At 38.1% G+C, this 22,167-nt stretch overlaps 2 protein-coding genes across 4 annotated transcripts in view; both read right to left on the minus strand.

The window, feature by feature from the left end:
• coro1ca (coronin, actin binding protein, 1Ca) overlaps window positions 1-12,846 on the minus strand; it is a 56,166-nt gene extending 43,320 nt beyond the window's left edge. The window contains exons 1-2 of one of the 3 annotated variants that reach the window (XM_084413578.1): window positions 12,721-12,843; window positions 11,575-11,611 (exon numbers count right to left, since the gene is read on the minus strand). In XM_084413578.1, the coding sequence (XP_084269704.1) occupies window positions 11,575-11,611 (37 nt within the window). In that variant the 5' untranslated portion in view covers window positions 12,721-12,843. Of the gene's footprint in view, window positions 1-10,011; window positions 10,134-11,574; window positions 11,612-12,720 lie in introns of those variants that run through there. The other 2 variants (XM_084413580.1, XM_084413579.1) reach the window with 2 other exon arrangements.
• Window positions 12,847-13,333: 487 nt separating this feature from the next.
• Window positions 13,334-16,030, minus strand: LOC311294139 (uncharacterized protein; the record flags this gene model as incomplete). Its single annotated transcript, XM_084414841.1, has 1 exon — window positions 13,334-16,030. One exon carries the CDS (start codon window positions 16,028-16,030, stop codon window positions 13,334-13,336), a length of 2,697 nt encoding a protein of 898 aa, XP_084270967.1.
• Between the last annotated feature and the right edge of the window lie 6,137 nt (window positions 16,031-22,167).

Here is a 22,167-nt window from a genome sequence, read left to right on the forward strand (position 1 = left end):
ATTGTAAAAAAAAAAAAAAAAAGAAGAACATTTTAAACATTTCATAATGATGCTCTAATCGCAGGGCGCAAAAATAAGATGGAAACACTGACAGAAAACTCTACAAAATGTCAAGCACAGTTCAAGTAAAGTGTCATAACGGTCTCTTAGGTTCATAACTGTCTTAACTGCAAAATGAGTGTCATTTATCAATTCAATTTGGTTCGATGTCAAAGAATCAGCCTTGTTAAACCTCTCCAGCCTCCCCTGCACAAAACCACACTGCATTTGCTAAGGGAACTGACATTGATGCAGCCTGTGAAAACACACTTACACAATACAGCACAATTCCAACAAACAAACAAACCAAGACGCAGCTGTGATTTCTTTGAAGGGCACTAGAAAAAGTCAATGTTTACCTCAGTTTGTGCTTTTGTCAGCAAAATAAGAAAAGAAGACCCTTTACGAAAGTTACGAGTCACAGGACGTTCTAATAAACACTGTTCTTAAACATTTCACAAATCGGAGGAAAAACATTGACAGATCATATTCTTAATGTCTACAATATTATATTTTATAAGCTATTATAGACAGTAAAGGCCCTTGCACGGAAATTCACATCCGAAATTTTCGCACGTTAAAAAATAAATACGACCTCACGTTATGTTAATCACGCTTGCACACTGCCTCCGAAACTTTCGTCCATCAAAAAAATAATAATTCGAATCAGGTTCGATTTTCTGCGTTTTTCGTGTCCGTAGCAAGCATTTTGAATGGTGTTTTGAAAATTCAGAGCCACCGAATCACAAATATTCACGAATACGAAAAAACGCATGCGAAAATTTCGGACTCAGTGTGCAAGGACCTTAAGAGTATACTATCAATCAACAATACAACATGAAAAATGTTAACTAAGTTAAACTGCCCTTTATGGTGAAAAAAAATTGTATATGGTTGGTTCTTGGTAGAGCAAACTATGAATCGCCATATCATTTATGGTGGAAAAACAGTAAAGGTACATTGCAAGAAGTCCTTCTCTTCTCATTTTTGTTATCTGTAATGTACATAGGATGTTTTGTGTTACATTTAGTTTTGGTGGATATCATTACATTTTAATTCAGGTAAGTAGTGGTAGTGCAAGTAGATTGCTATATTAACATTATAGCACTATGAAATAAGTTGTAAAATATACAGGCACCAACATGCCATCCTGTAATACTGAAAACATTGTTGGGGTATAATTTACAGTAAATGTCTAGAACCAGAGCTGCAATTTTTTTACTATAAATATTACAGTTTTACAGAGTAGAACAAACCTATAACCAAAAGTCATAAATATAAATGGATAACACATTCTGCTCCATTTGTGGTGCAATGGATATAAGACACATGATCTGAGGTAAAATTTAGTGTGTGAAGAGTTGTGCTATCACTTTAAGCGATAAAGCGATCAGACTCAACAAATCCAATTACTCATTATTTCCTGGCAGGTTAATAAGGATTGCAAGCCAACTTACTGCCAAATCAATACAGACCATAAACTGATCTTTGTGTCCACGTACATTCCAAGTGCATCCAGCAATGCTTTTCTTCAACTGTGTGCAACTGCATCCTTGTGTGGGTCACCATTAGCACGGGAATGCAAAAAAAAAAAATCTATCAGAAGTAGCCAAGCAACCCTGGCAAAGACATTGAGAATTTATAGCAAAGTGAACACAAAATGCAGATAACATCTAATAAACATACTGGCATAGAGTAAAAGAAGTGCAAAACTACTTCACTTTGCCATGCTTGTGTTCTACGGTTTAAGGCTGGGAATTTTACCCTGGGCACTAAAGCATAAAACTCCAGATAATGTCCAGAAAGATGCTGGACAGTTTTCCAAGGAATGTGGAACAATGAGAACAATAAGGCAGGGAGGCATGCTCTCACACTCCTCACCCATTAAAATCTGCACAAATAATACCACAAAGAACCGAGGATGGAATTTACACGGTCACACCAGCCATGTTAGTAGGCTGCCTACATGAACAAAAGTGGTTACAGATGGCCAGAATTGTTGTCATCCAAAACAAGCTGCGGTAAAAAACAAGTTTGTTGGTCTAGGATTCTCAGCCACACAGTATTAAGAGAAAACAAGGGTCCGTCAGGCGAAAATGTTTGATCGTAACCTGCTTCAAGATGGATCCAGGTTTGCAAGGTGGATTACTGCTTATGAGGAGTGAGACAAAATAATTACTTTGTCAAAATCCTGACCTGGATACCAACTAAGTACCGTGAGCAAGACACTTAATGATGCACAGATCCCTGACCACAAACTCAATCCAGCTACCGTCTCCCTGTGAACAGATGCTGAGATGCTTGAATGAAAACGAATCCATGTTATGCTGCTATTATATCGCCTAATAGTAAAGATGATCTTGATCACGCTTTCATTTAACCATCAAGAGGAAAAGCCAACATCTCTCTTTTTTTATTGAGGCTGACTCTCACTTCACAATGAGTTCTGGGCAATGAATCAGAGTGATACCGCCTCCACAACCATCTGAGGCGATTCCTTCACTTCCTGAACTCGGCAGTGGACAAAGGAAGCCTTGTAACGCAGCACTGTGGCATCACTGGTCTACCGGATTCATGGTGAAACCGAGAGAGTAAAGGCTGGGGAAGCCTTATCCAAAAGCTGATCAGAGCATACACGTGCCCTTCCCTTTTACATAGAAAAGTATTATCTTGATCGGTATGAAATGGGGATGTTAATTTACATAAATTCCCATAATCGATGGTTGTTTAAATTAACGATCAAATGCTTAGGAGCTTAACTTTACAGTGAATATAGGGAATATGGCCATCACTTAAGTGCTTTTAAATTTGCTGACATAGAAGTGCTCTATTTTCGCTTTAAATGAAAATGTGATCTGTAAAATCCTCACACTTATGTAGTCTTCCAAGGATCCTTCAAATAGAGACAGACTTCAGCTGTGCTTGATGACGTGGCAGCCGAGATATGCAGCCTTACTAGGACACAGCCTTCCATTTGAGTGTTGATCACAGAGTGACATGACATGCTGCTTGGCTAAAGCTATAGGACCTCCGGGATCCGATCACGTTGCAATCACGACGCAGTGTTTTCCAACGTCATTTGAAAGTTCAACCGATGGAAACTGGATCTCAGGTGTGGTGGGTGGGTATAGTGGGTAGGAACAATGTGCTGAGACCAATCGGACACTGTTTTATGACTTTTATATATATACAGTGCTATGCATAAGCAGTGGTGGAGGAAGTACTGAATCTCAGTACTTAAGTAAAAGTACAAATAACCAGAGACATATTTACTTTAGTAAAAGTAAAAGTACCACAATGAAAACCCTACTTAAGTAAAAAGTACCTGATTTTAAATGTACTTTAAGTATTAAAAGTAAAAGTACTTTCATAACAATTTATTCTCTTAATGTCTATATTCTAATAATTAGGGCTGTAACAATATGCAATATGAAACCGTTGACACTCGGATCCACGAACCTGTGTCGCGGTGTGAGTGTGAGAAGGCAGAATCGCGACACACCCCTTATTTGAAGTTAACATTATACAATACGTAGACCTGGATAAATTCTTTAAAATTGGGCAATCCCAGCGTTATGGTCGTGACAATTGCAGTAAAAACTTGAAATGTAAATTCTCAAATACCAATTGAAACTGTTTATATATCCATACTCCCTTAATAAAGAAGTCCAGACATTAGAAAAATACTAGTCTACAGACACATGCGTTTTATATTTTAATATGAGGGAAATATAAATCCGTAACGGACGTGATACAAAAAAAATCTTTAACTTTTAGGTGGCAAAATATTTTTTAGTAATTCTGTGAATTTCACTGTGCAAACCAAAAGTAATACACACCGGGTGAAGAACATATTACAGAACATATCATATTCATTTTATTTTTTGTGTTCACATTTATGAGGAAAAAACAATGTTACGGACGTGTCAGTTCTCCGTTTCGCACGTGAGCGCTCTGAAAGCGGCACCAAAATACTGCTTTAAAACATTCACAGAGACCTCAAAAGCCCTTCTTGTGAATTTCGTTTTGTATTAATTGTATCTTAATTCAATCAATATTTCAATATTGACAAATCAATATTTCATTCATGTTTCATGGATTTAATAAATAAGTAGGCTAAATATAGCAGAAAATAGATCAGGACACGGAGGCGCGGGCGCGTGAACTGGTTAAACTCATGAACCGAAACTCAGGTCTGTACTTGCCTCACAGACCTGAGATGTATATATATATATAGAAAACTTGAAATGTGTACTTTTAAACAGAACAATTCAAAACGAAAGAAAACAGACTGTTTTCTGCATGTAATCCGTATGAAATGTGCATTTCTCTCTGGCGCGTTCACTGCAAAGATCGCGCATCAGCATTAATTAAAATGTCTCCTTGTTATAATTTACATATTCATAATCATTACTTTTGCCGGTTCTTTGTGACAGATTTATTGGTAGCGACACAGTTGCATGTTACATTATCGCGTCAGCACCGAAAACATGGAGATTTTTTTCAATCCCTGTTTGGCAAGGGGAAAACTGATCAGAAAATGTAACGAAAATGTAACGAAACGTTGTAGAAATGTAGTGGAGTAGAAAGTATAATAATTGCTGCAAAAAGTAACGAAGTAAAAGTCAAAAGTATGCACTATTGATTCTACTTAAGTAAAGTACAGATACGTGAAAAATGTACTTAAGTAAAGTAACGAAGTATTTTTACTTCGTTACATTCCACCACTGTGCATAAGTGAATACACCCATGCTAAAGTTGACTAAAAAGAGGAATAAAAAATCATCTTTTGGAAATTGAACTTAATGCCTTAATTTAAAATATTAGGAAAAATCCAACCTTTAAGGACACCAATTTTCTTTGTGAATGAATAATGTATCGTAAATAAATAAATGTTCTTCCTTAAAATACATGGTGCATAAGTGAGTACACCCCTATGTTAAATTCCCATAGAGGCAGGCAGATTTTTATTTTTAAGTTTTTTTATTTTTTTTATTTAGGATACTATGCATCCTGATAAAGTTCCCTTGGCCTTTGGAATTAAAATAGCCCCACATCATCACATAGCCTTCACCATACCTAGAGATTGGCATGATTTTATTTCAGCCTAAAAGCTAGTTTGATTTGCATTGAGAGATGATCTTATGGAAAGTACCCCATGCCAATCTCTAGGTATGGTGAAGGCTATGTGATGATGTGGGGCTATTTTAATTCCAAAGGCCAAGGGAACTTTATCAGGATGCATAGTATCCTAAAAAAAATAAAAATACTTAAAAATAAAAATCTGCCTGCCTCTATGGGAATTTAACATAGGGGTGTACTCACTTATGCACCATGTATTTTAAGGAAGAACATTTATTTATTTACGATACATTATTCATTCACAAAGAAAATTGGTGTCCTTAAAGGTTGGATTTTTCCTAATTTTTTTAATTAAGGCATTAAGTTCAATTTCCAAAATATGATTTTTTATTCCTCTTTTTAGTCAACTTTAGCATGGGTGTATTCACTTATGCATTGCACTGTATAAGTTTGAGGAAATATAAATTATAATAATAATAAATATCGTGTTATCAATCATATATAATTTTATATAAAAAGTGGAAAACTGATGCACAAATAATTTTACCTATATAGACCCATCCCTACTGCATATGTAACTCTTTATTTTATTTTTATTCCTATAAAATCAGACACATTGCTGGACTCCGACAGAGAACGCTGCGGCAGAAAAAAGGCAAAAGGCCGAGCGTGTGACAGCTCCGAATGAAGGAGTGTAAGAAAGTGAGTACAAGATAAGGAGAGTGTTTTTGCATGTAGTCAGACAGAGCCATTTTGCACCATACATGGCTCTGTTTAAAACATTTATTTAAATATTCTCAACACAAGCACACCCTTCACTCCTGCCAGCCACAGCCCTGTATATCTAGAATTCATTTCTGGGTTCATTATGGCACCCAGATGTATACGACTACAAGGATAAAAGTATATTGTTAAGGACGTTCAGTGTTGCCATATCCTGTTTGTCTCCGGCATGAAGACTAAACCATGAGGGGAGGTTAACAATATCAAAAGTCAACAGAAGTATTAGGTGGCACCGACCCAATCTGCCCTGATGTCATCACAGGAGAGGATGACATGATGTTTCTAATCCAGATCAATGCGCTCTCTAACTAGAAAGGCATTTGAATACATTGAGATGATTTATCGGCAGGCCTGAACTTCACTGAACTTGGAAAGCCCATCATTCATAAAATTTGACACATCCCTTGGCCTCGTGAGACTATAAAATATTCTGGCTATTTTAATCATGCTTTCAAAACTTAGTGCAATATTTATAATTTTGCCTGAATTTATTTCACCAGTAAAATCACTGTGACTATATCAAGCAGCCCCGTAAGGGTCTATACACTAGCATTAAATATGTTGGGGTCTGTTCAGCTTTTTTTGGTGAAAAAAATTTATACTATACTATACTATACTATACAATAATAAAATAATACAATTCTATTTCAGATAGATGCTGTTCTTTTGAAAGTTAAGAATCCTGAAAAAAAAAAAAAAAACAGTAAGAAATGTTTTGAGCAGCAATTCAGCATATTAGATTATTTCAGAAGGACCATATGACACTGAAGACTGGAGTAACTGTTCAAAATATAGCTGACAGGAATAAATGACATTTTAAAATAGAAAAGTTATTTCACTTCATTTTAATAATATTTGACCATTTTACTGTATTTCTGATCTCAATAAATGCAACCTTGGTGAGCCAAAGAGACTTCTTTCAAAAACATTTTTTTTTAAATCTTACAAACCCCAAACTTTTGATTGGCAGAGTACCTGTGTTATTAAAAGCTCTTTCATGCTCTGATTTGTGATGAATTGTACATTCTCACTCCTTAGGCCAAAAGTCAATTACACAAATTATGAACGTATTCTCCTTGTGGAAGTTTAGCTGGTTTCACAAAAACTTGACTGAATTGCCAGTCGACTCGTCTAAGGTTTATTAGCTTGAACTGAACGATCTTACGCTGACAGATAATTCTGCTTTCTTCCTCGTCAGACAGGGTGTGGTTCATCGCATGGTGCAACTGGTGACAGCAAGTTTCTGTTCCCTTAGGCAAGAGTTAATTTTGCAGTCCTCTTGAGTCTTGGAATGCTTTGGGTAGCCGTGCCTGGCTGTAATATAAATCCCACACCTTTCTGACAACTCATTTAAATCAGTTTTTTTCCATATTGCATTCGCCAATCAGTGGTTCAGATATGCAAATAGAAGGCAAAGCATCAGCCATGCAAATTAGTCAGTACAAGTTTTTAAAAAAGACACAGAAGCACAATTCGAATGCAATAAAGGTGGAGATTATATCATAATTATAGTGAGAATATAGAATTCGTCTTTTTGGGCCACTTTTATGATACTTTCATGTTGTTTTGTGCCTTTTTACAGGCTTGAAAATATCGGTGAACATTGATTGCAACTGTATGAAAACATTCGTCAAAAATGTGTGTTGTTCAGAGGTAGATTTGGTCAACATTAGATCAAGTAAATGATGAATGCATTCTAACAGCCTGATGAGTCACGAGCCACTCTGAATGATCCTGCCATTTGCCATTGGGAATACAGAAGGGGGTTGACACCTCCTAAATCCTATTCCTGCTCCAGGGCAAATGTAATGGAATTTCAGTTAAGATACTGCTGCCTTTCACAAGCTCAAGCTATTAGAATCTCTGCCACTGCGATCATCTACATTGTTTAAACAACAGCCAACTATTCAACTAGTAATCAGGTCTAACATTAGAGAAAGCATTTCACCGTGTCCTAACTACTGACGCGACACGCGATATCTTTTCCATGTTAATCAGAGATTTTGTCCTAACCAGCCGCGACGACGACACGCGCTGGAACAACAAACACAAAGTGTGGCAATGATAATCTCAGGTACTGTTTATGTGCTTTATTTAATGTTAAAAGCATGCAATGTGACTTTGAATATCATTTAGTGCTCCCAGCTTTGTAGCTGTAAAAGCAACAATGGATTCACCTCAGATCTTGAAATTAAACAAATGCAAACAAGAACGTTCTTCAAACTGTGAACAAACAAGTGTATTATTTGACAAAGATTGTTTTAGTAACTCAGTAGCCTATGTATTTGAATAATATTTAAATGGTGTAATATTTGTGAATTTGATTATGTAGCCTACTTATCTATTTTCTTGCGACTGCGTCAAGATTACTCTCTGGTGCTGTGCACTTGCCACGAGAGCCCGCCCACACGCTGTTCTGATTGGCTGTGGGTTTTGATTGATTTTTACGCATCTCGTAGTCGAGTCGCGTCGCGTCTAGTGTGGACAGACAAATTATTTGTCGCTGGAATCTTATCGAATCGCGTCTGGTTAGGACAAGGTGTTAAGCTACGTTCACACTACACGCGACCAAGCGACGCGATACCATTCATTTTCAATGGGGAGCGGGCGACTTCCGGTGACACGCGCGGTCGCGACTGGATGGGGCGTGTCTGGCGACGCGACAAAGTTGAGATCTGTTCAACTTTATGGAAATGAAGAGCGACTTTCGGGAGCGACAACCAATCGGAGTGAAGTCAGTAGGGCGCGCGTGATCCATCACTCTTCAGTGCCGAGGCAAGATGATTGAGAAGTTTATTTTAGCAGTCAGAAACTGTCCAATATAGTATGATATGTCTCCGTGTACATACAGTGGTATTTGCCGTGCTGACTCCGAGCCTGAATGGTTTCGTGAACTCAGAAAGACCAGTATTTGCCCATTTGCTGCAGTTAGATAGCCGCGATAGCAAAGAACACTCGCTGTTTATCATTCATCTTTAATATTATGCATTCTATGTACTGATTCCATTTATATTTAAACTTTTCCTTCCAAAATGTTAGCTTGTAACAGCAAGAAAACAGATTTGTTGTCTACAACTGTGAATGTCACTCATAAACATTACTAGGCAACCAGTAGTGGGAACGCCCACTAGCGACCTCACCGCCAGCCACTGGCGACATGCAGCGACAAAGTCGCTTGTAGTGTGAACGGGGCTTTAGGCGTTTTCGACTTGAAGCGGTGCTGCGCAGACGGTTCCATGCCTTCGAATTTTACTGAAGCGCAAGAAACGTTAAATATGACAATTTAAATTTGAAATATGCATGTTCTACCTGACTGAGTGAGTGTCGATTAACTGTTAGCATCCCTAATAAGTAGGCCTACATCAAATCAAACTCATAAATATAACACAATTTTAACATCATTAAAACTACATACTGAGTGACGGAAACAATCTTTGTCATAGAATGCACTTGTTTGTTCACACTGAGTTGACAGTTTGAAAGTTTATGTTTCCTTTAATTTATTTACAAGATCTGAAGTAAATTATCCATTGTCACTTTCAATAATACAGCTAGGTCATGCAAAGCTCATGCAAAGCCATAAATAAAGCACATAAACATTACCTGAGATACTTTGCGTGTTGCTGTTATGAGCTTAAATGCATAAATAATAAGCTTCTACACATGAAACTCACAACTCGGACGACCAACACCGGCTTAAAGTTTATAACGAATAAAGTACCATGAAAGGTAGCATTCAGAATAGAGCTAGATCTGTTGTTTAGCCACTGAAGATCCATAGTCGTATAATCAACAACAAAAAAAAGTCCCTGTCTTGTTGACACAATCATTTTTGAACGTTCTTTCACGGCTTGTAAAAGGTGACATTTGACTATGCAGCTAATTCCCATGCAGGAAACAATGAACAGAAGTGAATAATAAAAAAAAAAGGTTGAGATGTCAAAACCTCCATAGCAACTCTTCTAACCCGTTAATTGCCGTAAAATTTTTTATCAATGTGACATAGGGCAAATCTTCCTCAACAGAAATTAAATGAGTGCAAAGAAAATGCTTTATAACGACAGCTGAAGCACGTCTTGAAAAAGGGTTGAATTTTACCCTGCATACCTGCTGATGATGAGATATCCATCGCAAAGCTCAACTCTGACGCATGCAGCCTAAAGGACGTGCACCAAACTCAAAAAACCTTATCTGGTAAATGTGAAATGCAACCTGAAACTGTCTGTATATAGAGGAAACAAGACTTCCTTAAAAGTCTCAACAGATTCCCTCTGCCTATACATGTCCAGTTGTTCTTCTCTATCTCTCTTACACACACACGCTGCCGAAGCTGCATCCTCTCCAGCCTTGCGGCAACTTCCTGCATCTCCTGACTAATTTTACCCAGCATCCTGACCCATTTCCCAAGGAGCACAAGGAAACAGGCACGGAGTAGCCGATGCAATGACGTCCACACACGCATAAACAGCCTGATGCATTCTGACGGCCAGCCCAAACATTACCATGTCAAGATTTCAGCGTGGCCTCAAGCTATCATGCACCAGCAATGGCTAAGCAAGAACAAAGACTGGTCTAAAAGGGCTAGAACTATAACTAAACCATGTACAATGTACTTTTATCCTCCTCATTCTATTAAAAAAAATGTATTTGATATTTGAAATCCATGAAATGGAATTGTAAACGCAGTCAAAACAACCAGTATATAAATACTGAAAACAGACAGCATCAATCCAAATATATCTGGTATTTCTTAGAAGTCTCAACAAACTTTTTTTATGCCTTAAAATATGACACAGTATTTGTGGTTTCATTATTTTTATATTCTTTCCTGCTGCCCTGGCAAGTTAGTGAGTCAAACTGAAACAAGCCAGACAATATTACAGTGTGGTCGACACATGGGTAACCACAGAAAACCCTGCACGCTACATAATATTCACTAAAACACTAACCGGGTGTAGCAGCCCAAACACTTGTTCTCCGCCTCTGAGATGACTGAAGGTTAATTCGAGAAGTAAAAAAGTACAGTAAAATTATTACAGGGACAGAGAGTAACCTGAGGTTGAGTCATGCTGAATGGAACAATATTAACCAAACAACCAAAGGCTGTTGTATTTCTAACTGAAATTGAAGAAGCATTTTGCCATTTCAACATTCTTGCAATCATAGAAAAAAGAAAGTGCTTCTAAAGAAAATGGATGGCTATAAAATTTCTAAAAAAAAAAAAAAAAAAAAAAAAAAAAAACTTTAATCTGAAACCACATAGCATGAAAGGCACACTCAGCAAATTTCTGCTCACTTTTATCTTGTTTTTATTCAGATTTTTAAAAAATGCCCCACTTCTATTCTCAATCTCAGCTCCGTTTTACGTTAAACGCATTATTATTAGCGACTCTGTCACGACAAGACCAATCGTGTGATGTCAACATGGCAGCACCCATAAAGGGGCGACCTACTCCATGTAGGATAAAACTGCTTTTTCTAGAAGACTGATATTGACTTGAGTCTTCATACCACGTGTATCATCATACCAATGACATTTCTTAATAGTTCTGTCCATTTCTTTAAAAAGTTAATTACTGAGTGCACCTTTAAGAAACCCTCCACACAGACATCACATTGTATTAAGGGTTAGTTCACCCAAAAATGAAAATTCTGTCATCATTTACTCACCCTCTTGTCGTTCCGAGCCCGTAAGACTTTCGCTCATCTTTGGAAAACAAATGAAGATCTTTTTGTTGAAATCTGAGAGCTTTCTGTCCCTCCATTGACAGCTACGCAACTACCACTTTGACGCTTCAAAAAGTTCATAAAGAGGTCGTAAAACTAATCCATATGAATTGAGTGGTTTAGTCCTAATTTCCTGAAGAGACCTGATCGCTTTATATGATGAATAGATCTAATTTAGGCTTTTATCTTATCTTTGGGTGAACTATCCCTTTAAGTTTCAAAAATAGTTTATAATGCATCCGCCCTCTCAGATATGACAAGATAGTCCAAACCTACAAGATAAACCAACTGATTTAAACAAGTCTTGCCCACTGACATGTTACCTTATATTTCTCTACATTTCCCTCTGCATACTCATTGATTTCTTAAAATAATTTGATGACTATGCATATCTGCTGGAGATCACTTGTCCCTAGGCTTGACACTTCTGTGATCATAAACTTTCATTATTGCTCTGAGCAGTGAATACAGGACAAACCAGACTAGACTGACAGTTCCAACAACTTAACCAAGACAGGCGTTGCCAAAAAACTTAAGCTATATCACATTGGCTTGTGTGGCAAATTAAAGTGGCTAAACTTTTGCTTTATTTGTTCAGTGATCTCTCTGTTCCTCTAATGTGATCAGCAAATAAATATTCGAACATTTCACACTAGTGATTTCAAATCAAAGACTAGCATTATATATTAACAAATTTAAAACAAAAAAAGTTATAAGTTTCCAACATTCTATATTATTATTACCACAATTATTATTAATTCAAATATTCTAAACTTATAAAAGAGAGAGCCAGATGCAGCAGCGGTTTGTTTCCCACAAACACAGAGGCAAATGGGTTATTTAATCCATCCATACAAATCAAAGCATTACATATCCACCCTGAAAGCATGGCAGTTCAGTTCAGATATGAAACATGAATTTGTTAAAGCAATCCCCCGTTTTGAGCATTGCAGATCAGCCCATCTGGCCTGATCCACGCTGCCATGATCCCTTTCGCATGGACAGATTCTTACACTTACGCACACCAATACAATCTTTGCCTCATGTTATAAAAATTACGTGACAGATTGAGTTTGCGCCTATTCTTACCTTCTCAGCTGTCGTAGAAAAAAATATTTCCAAGCCCGACTTTAATTTTGCTTTCTACAGCAGCACTCCCTGATCGCGCGAATGTTCCCTATGTCTCTGCCTCACTCAACTTGTCCGAGACTCGCCGGAAGCCACGCCTTGTTTTGTTTTCTCCGCCCCACAAAGAACGTGATTAGATAAATGGGCAATGAGTGGCGTCAAAGATCGCCAATCACAGAACATACTAATCTTAGCCCTGCCCACACAGAGCGTAAACAGGTATGAACTTGAGTGCGTGGAGTCAGTGGACGACAGTGTCGACGTGACTGCGTTTACTAGTAGAACCAGTTTAGCGCTGAGGACGTCATACATTTAGTGAAGTCAGCGAAGTTACATCGATTGGTAAGTTGATAGTATCATAGTGATAACACAGTGAGCTCTAAACACAATGAATTTTGGATAGTTATTTGGCTTTTTTCCCCCAACAGTGATACAACCTATATGTTGAGGTTGATTTTCCTGTACTGAAATTGCCACAAGATGGCACCATTATGCTGAAATTACCAATTTCATTATTTCCTGCATAACGAACGATAGATAGATAGATACTGCAAGCACATCATATAGGTCTGGTTTAATATGAAACACATTGCAACTCAGGGAGTTTATGCTCCATCTCTATCTGCCAAGCAAGGGGACGTCCTTGCATTACATAAACAACTTCCTTCTCAGAAATGTTCCTACCTTTTCTCACTGAAGGTTTTCGCTCTAGTGCTTTGTCAGGTGATTTCTTTGGTTGATCAAATGCTGCTTTCATCTGTGATACTTTCACAGACTGTGTTGGATCTAAGGTCAGATCAACCCGGGCATCAGCTGGCTTGGTCCACTCCTTCATCTTCTTCTGCAACTCAATAGTTTCCTTTATCATATCTGAAACATGTCTTTTCTGTGCACCCTGCGGTGGTTCCATGATGGTGGTCAGGCCGCTTTCCATTGCATGCTTGATGCCAAGCTGGCTTAAATGTTTCTCCTCTAACACATGAAAATGTGCATGTGTCGACAGCTTGTCCTGCTCTTTATCTTGTTTCTCGTTAGCTTGCATACTTATTAGGTTGCACATGGAGGAGGAATGTTGCACATCTTGTGCAGCAGATGTGTTTGCTGCACTGTCTGCTAATGCAGATCCTGCAATGCAACCATCCTGGACCTGATCGGAAATATCTGTCTGGCTTACAATGGAATAGGTTGATGCATTTGTTAAAATATTCAAAAAACAATGCTCTTGTTGAGAAGAACCAGACAGAGTGACTTCTGTTTTCTTGTCCATGCCCAGCCTGTCATCTATGGGATTTGAAGCTGTCTCAGGACCAGCAATGAGCTCAGAGATGAAAGTATTTGCAGATGTTTCCTTACTCACGTCCGTTTTTGAGCTGATGGTATTCTGATTAGACTTGCTGACCTTGTCTCTCTCTGATGTTGTCATGTCGCCCGAGTTAGCGTTAGCATCTCTCTCTAATCTCTGCTGTTTAGTAGCATCTTCTACGTCAATCACTGCACTTAAAGAAGAGGTATTTTCTGGATCCATCCTATGTTTAGTATCCTTCACTGTCTCTGGAAGGGTTCGTATCACTGTATGTGGACTCATTTCTGCCAGAAACCACTCTAGACTTATCTCTGTGTGTACTTTGGCCTTTGCTGAAAGAGGGGAATCCTCTTTTTCATCTTTTTGCATAACTTGAACATCAGATTTAGAAGGGGGGTATGAATCCGTAATGGCTTCAGAGAATGTAATACATTTCTCATCTTCATAGCTTTGTAGCCAGGGTTTGTTTTCACCCAGCATACTTACACTGGCAATATTAGATGTCACAAAACAACCCTCTTCCGTTTCTGTTCCACGCAGAGAAAGATCTTTTATCTCGGATTTCTTTGCATGGGAACGATGGAGACCCTTTGAAGCAGATTCCAGATTTTCTCTTTCTTCAGTCTCTCTTATGCCATCTTTATTTGTATGACCTCCAGCGGGTGATCTCTCAAGTGAAGGTTCCTTTGTCCTAGGGCTCTCCAAGTCTGACACATTAAATTGCCTTTCTTTCTGAAGCTCATCCTGTGTGAATTCGCCTGCAGATATTTGTCGATGGCTCTCAGCGCGGCCCTGAGGTGACTTGGATGCCACTTCTAAGGGGCTGAGGTCCTCTGGGCTCTGCGCTCGTTCTAGGCTCACAGCTTTGTTTTGTAAATCCACACCTGCCAGTGATGAACTAGTAAATCTGGTCTTCATGACATCATCTGTTGGCTGACACCAAGTAACGTTTTCTCTGGCTCCGCAGACATCCTTCATAGACCGCCCCTGGGTTTCGACGTTCTTCGGGGAAGAATGTTCAGCTTTTGGGGTTTCTGTTACAACCTTATCTGGATTCTCTGGCGACTTCTCCCGTATTCCTTCTTTGACTTGCTGAATTGCCTCAGTAATGTGCTTTGATGTCTCCATTTGTGAGTTCATCACGAGGTTTGATGTGCTGGGCTTGTTAAACGGCCTCTTGTTTTGTGATTCAGTCATGCTGGTCTTCAACTCTACATTTTCGGTAATGACCAAAGCTTCGTCTTGAACCGGAACGTTGGTGTTGGCGTCCCCACCACATGGTTTTGAAATGTCCTTCCATTCCAGAATCTCCCAAGTAGGCCCTGCATTTGTCACCACAGCATCCGAATCTAGTTGTCCGCCCCCTTCCTGGCACGTTAGCTTGTCGTCATCTCCACAAACAGATTCCATTTCGTCCTTTACATAGGAAGCACACTTCTTACTCCTGTTTTCTCCTTTGTGAGCACTTTCAGCTTTGTCTTCACCAGGAAAGTCACACCCAAGGTTTTCCTGATGTTCTAGATAGTCTTCCAGCATACTCTCCGAGTCTTTTCTCTCGTGATCAGGTTCACCAGCCTTCCATGTGCCTTGCAGGCAGCTGTCAGACTGTGTGATTCCATTCAGCTGCTGTGGAGCCAGCGGTTCAGCCCTGCCTTCCTCACTACTCTTTCTTCCTCCCACTTTCTCACCATCCCCTCCCTCCACAACCCCCGCATCCGTGGGAGCACACACCTTATCATGAGAATCCAAACTGTGCTCTGGTGTAGGTGATGGTGACTCCCTGCCTGGGCCTCCATCCAACCTTCCAGCGGCTGCTTTCTCCTCATCTGTCCCGACATCGTGAGTCTCAATGGTTGGATTTCCTTCCTCTGTTGCCCCCCCAGGGTCTGGGCTTGGTCCCTTTTCCTCTGGTCCTGCAGAGCTGTTGTCCTGCACTGGCTCCCCCTCCTTGCCCTGGTTTTGTCCCATTCTGTGGAAAAGAGAGAGAGATGTTATTGGCAGTGTATTGTGGCGGACCACAAGATGTTGATGATGGCATGACTCTGGCATGCAGGTTATGCCAGTGTTTATCTGAAATTCTCCCACACTTTCACTCCCCTGTACGCAGTTGTACCCTCACTAACTGTCTCTTTCACCTTTCTGTCTATACTTGTCATTTTGGATGTCAATCACAGGCAAACATGACTTGTTCTGTTTGTTTTAACTGTTTTTTTTTTTTTTTTTTTGCTCTGTCTTCCTTATCTTATTTATTGGCAATGAAAGACTTTTTGTCTCAGGTATTAACTGCTCATTAAAATACAGATTCCCTGTGGAAATAGTGCCAGTAAAAGTAAAAGCACACCTTTTAAATTTTCACTTGAGTATAAGTACCACATAAGTCCCACTTGGAGCGGTTCGAGTAAGACCGGTTACACATACAAATTCATAATTATTAGATAAAAAATCTAAAAATGATATAATTGACATAATATGACATAAAAAGATCATAATTTATGACTTTTTTTCAGAATTATGATTTACCAAAGCACTGAGCTTAAGTAGATTAGAGCTCAGTATGGCATTGTTATGAATGATGAGGTGTCAGCACACTCAAGTTTTTTTTTTTTTTCATGATGTTAACTTGTTTTTTATTGCTTTGAGAGAAAAGGGTCATATGTTCTTTGCTCATTTTGAATGAGACCACACCAATTCGGTTGCTTGTTAACGAGACTTGCTCCAACCAGATCACTGAATCAGTGAGTTGTTAATTGCTGCAATCGGATCAGTTGAATTCACAACAGAATCGTTCAGTGCAATTTGTGAATCGCATCAAAAAGAAGCGGCTCAAAAGAATGATTCATTCACAAATTGTATATCATGTCTCTCTTGATTATTTTTTTTTTTTTTCACTTCAAAATAAAAGTTTCCAAACATTAAAATGTATAATATTTTAAACAATGAAACACTTTGGCATAGTAACTGAGTAAAATGATCATTACTATTCACCATTGTGCAAACCTAACCAAATGAAACAGCTTGAGTGTATTTTACTTGAACCTTGACTTTGGTGGGAACAGTGTTTCTTTCCTCAGTGTCTTGTGACTACAGCATATCTGAGCAGCCATTGACTGTTCAAGCTTGTCTCGTTACATGAACTGTACTGTCAGCAGGAACACCAATTAGAGTCACAAGACTTTGCTGGAGCTCTCCTGTAAAACACTGTCAATCACAGTCCTCTTAGAAAGTACTGTACATTAACAATCAATCAACCAACCTATCCGTCCATTCTGAAAGTATTTGGGGATAAATATGATGCTATCTCCAGTATAAACATTTAAAGCAGTACACTGTAGAGTAAAAAGGGATCTGAAAGTTTTCAGAAAAAGAGGCATTTGTCTTCTCGCTGCTGACTGCAATGTTGAGGAAGATGAGTGTGTCAGGCAATTCAATCCCGAGACACACATTGGTTCATAAGCCTGCGCTCTGTCACACATCATTTAAAGGGCTTACAGGCTTATGAAAGCCACTGATGAAATCTTACTTTGGGTCACACTTCCTATCTATTTCCTGTCTGCACATCTCCCAAAGAAATCTCTGATTCCTCTTGTCATGTGTCAATGTCTCCTCTCCCCCTGGAACAAAAGCAGTGTGAACAACATAATAGAAAATTCTTTTTAATTTGTTCAAGGACACAATAAATTGATCAAAAGTGACAGTAAAGACATGAATATTTCAATATTCATTAAATTCGTATATTCGCATTCATATATTTTCTGTTCATCAATGAATCCTTTTGAACAGTAGTGTATGTTTTAGGGCTGAAGTTCAGTGAAGGTTTTATTTAAAAAATTGGTCTTGCATCTCATATCAGACCGTCAGTTAATGACTAACTTATGCATCCTGTATTTTAATATTCATGAAGACACACAAATGCAACAATTTTGAGAATTATCTACTTAAATTTTAAGTGCAGATAGAAATTTTCCACAATTGTGAATGTAGAAAACGTACAAAATAAAGGAGTCACTACAGTGACAATGTGTTTCGTGTTCATCTGCTTCACTCTCTAGTTCTTGAGAGCCCTCAACAAACACATTTACAGGAACTCACACACAGAACTAGAGGCGTCCTTGTCATAGCAAAGTTGAAACGTGGCTACACAGTGATGTTTTCAATTCTGTCCTGGGACAGACTAGAATAGACAATTGATTTGCTCACAAAGCCATTGCATTGTCTCATTGCTCAATATTAAAAGCTCTTTATAACTTCCTCGATGTTTTATCTTTGTAAGACCTTTCAGAGAGTTATTGTTTAATGGGATGGTAGCATTAATCATTTATCAAACTTTTACCAGTCCATTTTCCTCATTTACTTATCTGTAAAGCGCTTGCGGTAACCGACAGGATTCCCTAGAAGGCCATCTCATCTTAAACCTCCACAACTGCTCCATTGTGCTGCATCCGCCACCCTGACACTTAAGGCAAGTCACTTGATTTCCTTGTGGCTCGCTGCCTCTCCCATGCATGCAGAATCGAAAAGGACTGAACAACAACTATATGAAACATCTCTTCGCTGTCTCAGAAAGTTTTATTGTTTTAATAAACAAGTGTTTAAATCAAAACCCAAGCAACTTGTCCAGCTCAATGGACGGCACACCATGGAATCAACTTCTATGGGAACAATTTGTCTCAAGTAAAGAAGTGGATACTCACCGATACTCCTGTGACTGCACCGTAACTCCAGGACAAGACCACTCTTTGTTGGATGGATGGATGTTCTGGCTGAGTTCTGCTGGCAAATGGGCTTTTATTACTCTCATGATGTCACAGATACATTTGCCTAATGCAGTAAGTCAGTCCTGTCCCAGTAGAAGCACAACAACTTTCAGATTCAGGAAGATATTCAAAGAATAGTTCACCCAGAAATGACATTTTTGTCATCATTTACTTACCCTGTATGATCTCCTTTCTACTGCGCAACACAAAAGGAGATGTTTAGCAGAATGTTCACACTGCTATTTTCCATACCATGAAAATGGATGGAGACCAGGGAGGCGAAAAATGAGGAAAAGCACCATAAGACATGACTTGAAAATAAGAAATGAGAGTCATTCCAACACTGTAATGAAGTTCTTTTTCGAAGATGTAAATAAAACAGATACTAGTTTTTCTACTTCGAAATTTCTTTGTAATTGTGTAATTTGTAATTTGGTAATGTGACTTTACTTTACTTTTCATTTATTACTTATAGCCCACTTTAAGTTCTTTGATACCACAGAAAAAAATCTTGCTTTTAATAATTAAACATTATTAAAATCAAGTGAACAGTCAGTAATAACATAATAACAAATACACAAATTACAAGCATAGATAAATACAACATAAAGTTACAAAAAGGTCTAACAGTAGTAATCGGGTACAGAAATGTAAGATATAAAATAACTCTTAAGTGTTCACTGTATAAATTAAATATAGATTAGTCTTTGTTAAAGATGTTTTGTTGTTTGATTAAGATTAATGACAGCAGCAGATATTTATACGCTGCTGTCACTTTAAGACCTAAAGAACGGATCCAATAAAATGATATACATCCGATTTACTTAAGACATAACCGACTGTGTTTACGTGAATACTTGCCGAGATGGGTATTTATTTTAACATAATTTTGTGTGTTGGAGGAGACGCAAATGAGGAATCAATTCGGTGTTCGTGCGCTATCTAAAACGCGCCTCTGTGTTTGCGCGTGCTTCGGGCACGTGTGGCTATACTCTCAGATAACAGTGCACGAATTTGGCTCTCTTTTTGCGCTTTAATGGTTTAAAATCGCTTGAAAGTGTAAAATTGTCAAGAAAAAACACGTGCAAATGATAAACTTTCACTAAACTTAAATGATGGTTAAACGAACCGTGAGGCCTGGACCTGTACCGATCATCCTGCAATCCGTTATACAGTTTGAAATGACATGAGGGTGAGTCAATTATGACAGAATTTTCAATTTCAGGTAAACTGTGCCTTTAAAGAAATGTATGACTTATTAGTACTATTATTAACAACAGATCTGCCACCGTCCTAAGGCCTTCATTTCATTTTTTCTCAAAGCAAAGGCCTTTATTCAGCACCAAAACATGACATCACCATACTCCTCTTTTATCCCAAAGCAGGTTAACTGAGCTGTTATCTGAACAGTTTATATCCTCTTACAGTTAATGTGTCAACTTCGTAGGCATTCTCAGTTTAATGTCCTTAAGAATCGCTCCCTCTGTGTTTAATTTAGTTCTTTGTATTTACAGATTAAATTGTTCAGGGAGCTTTTTTAAGCTACGCTCCTTTGATCAAAACCTACACACATTCCACCAAGGGTGCAATGATACAAAGTAATAGTGTGACTGTCTTGCGGCTCTGTGCTTTTCTCAAAATAGCAGTGAACGTAAAGACAACTGGACCTCTAGTGTAAACTGAGACACTGACTGATAGTCATGGTAACAGAGATACAGGACGTGAGGAGAGCATGGTATCAGTATGGTACCACTTTATCAGTTTTACAGCTGTGTACCAGTCTCCATGGCCAAAGTTTAGAAGTTTCCTGATATAATTCACAGAAGGGGAGTAGAAACTGTGATCGCATAGAGAGATACCGACTAAAGTTTGCACGAAAAGAAGCTGCAAATACATGGGAACAAAGCCTTATAAATCTTCCTGTTATGCGACTGGTCACCATGGCAATGATCATAACAGGATGCTCTCGTTTTCTCTTAGATAATAAAGGAGAAATGACTTCAGCACACAGTTCACCAGACATTGAGACTGAAGAGAGAAAACAGGCCACACAGAGGTGGAATCGGAGGCTTCTGTGGAAGAACTTGGTGACTCCTTCTGAAAGACCATCAGGAGGACATATTTATTTCACAGGTCCCAAAAAATATTTGGTCATTTCAGCCACATGTCACTATACATTATATAACTAAATATCAAACCAAGTGGAAATTATAATAAGTTAATAAATTATTTATTTATTTATTTCTAGAACTAGAAAAAAGATCTAGAACCCTAAAAAAATTTATCATGGTTTTCACGAAAATATAGAGCACCAAATCAGCATATTATAATGATTTCTGAAGATACACGATACACTGAAGACTGGAGTAATGATGCTGAAAATTTTGCTTTGCCAACACAAAGTACATTTTAAAATATATTATAATAGAAAATATTTAATATTTAAATTTGCAATATTTTACAATATTACTTTTTTTTATTTACAATATGTATTTTTTTTTTTTTTTTACTGTATTTTTGGTCAAATAAATGCAGCCTTTGTGAGCACAAGCACACATTTGAATCAAAATAGGTTTTGTTACTGTAGGTTTTAAAAGATAAACACATACATTATTGTTGGATATTTTCTGTGTCATCAGACATTTTTTAATTGTGACAAAAGTGTCCATGTACTTGTTAGGGACACTTAATTACCTTATCAATAACTAGGGCATCAATACAAAATAAAATCATGATCATTTATCTCCATCTTTTGATCATAAAGGATCATGCATTTTCTGCTTCCTCACTGATATGTCCACTTGCATAACTTTATTTCTTTACAAAAGACCAGTTGTAAAGTACCAGCTGCATTTCACCCCTATATTAGCGAGAAAATTTTATTCACAGACCGATCATATGCACTTATTCTGAGAAGACTTGAAGGCCATTAACCACCCTCTTACAACCTCAAAGCCTGCAATAAAACCTCTGACGTCATGCGAGCAAGGAGGTCTAGCCTGTAGTTGCATAAGCTGGCTGATCTAACTGCACAACCATGCCAGAATATACTGAGCACAGATGGCACACTATGATGTCATAATACTATACTAGAGTGCATTAACCAATCAAAAAAGAGTCTAAAATGGCCTAGATTAAAGTATTTTGCCAGTAAATGTAGCAAACATGACAAGAAAAACAAACAAAGATTGCATGAAAAAGTTTATTCCCATAATAAACACATACAGTACATCAACAAAATGTACAAAGTGCAATATGCATTGAAACTACAGCAAATCTGCAGTACAAAAAAAGAAGAAAAAAAATTACTGCATACTTAATAATGAAAACAATGGTGACCTGGTGAGGAGA

This window comes from Rutilus rutilus (assembly GCF_951802725.1).
Source record: "Rutilus rutilus genome assembly, chromosome: 7".
Lineage (NCBI taxonomy): Eukaryota > Metazoa > Chordata > Actinopteri > Cypriniformes > Leuciscidae > Rutilus > Rutilus rutilus.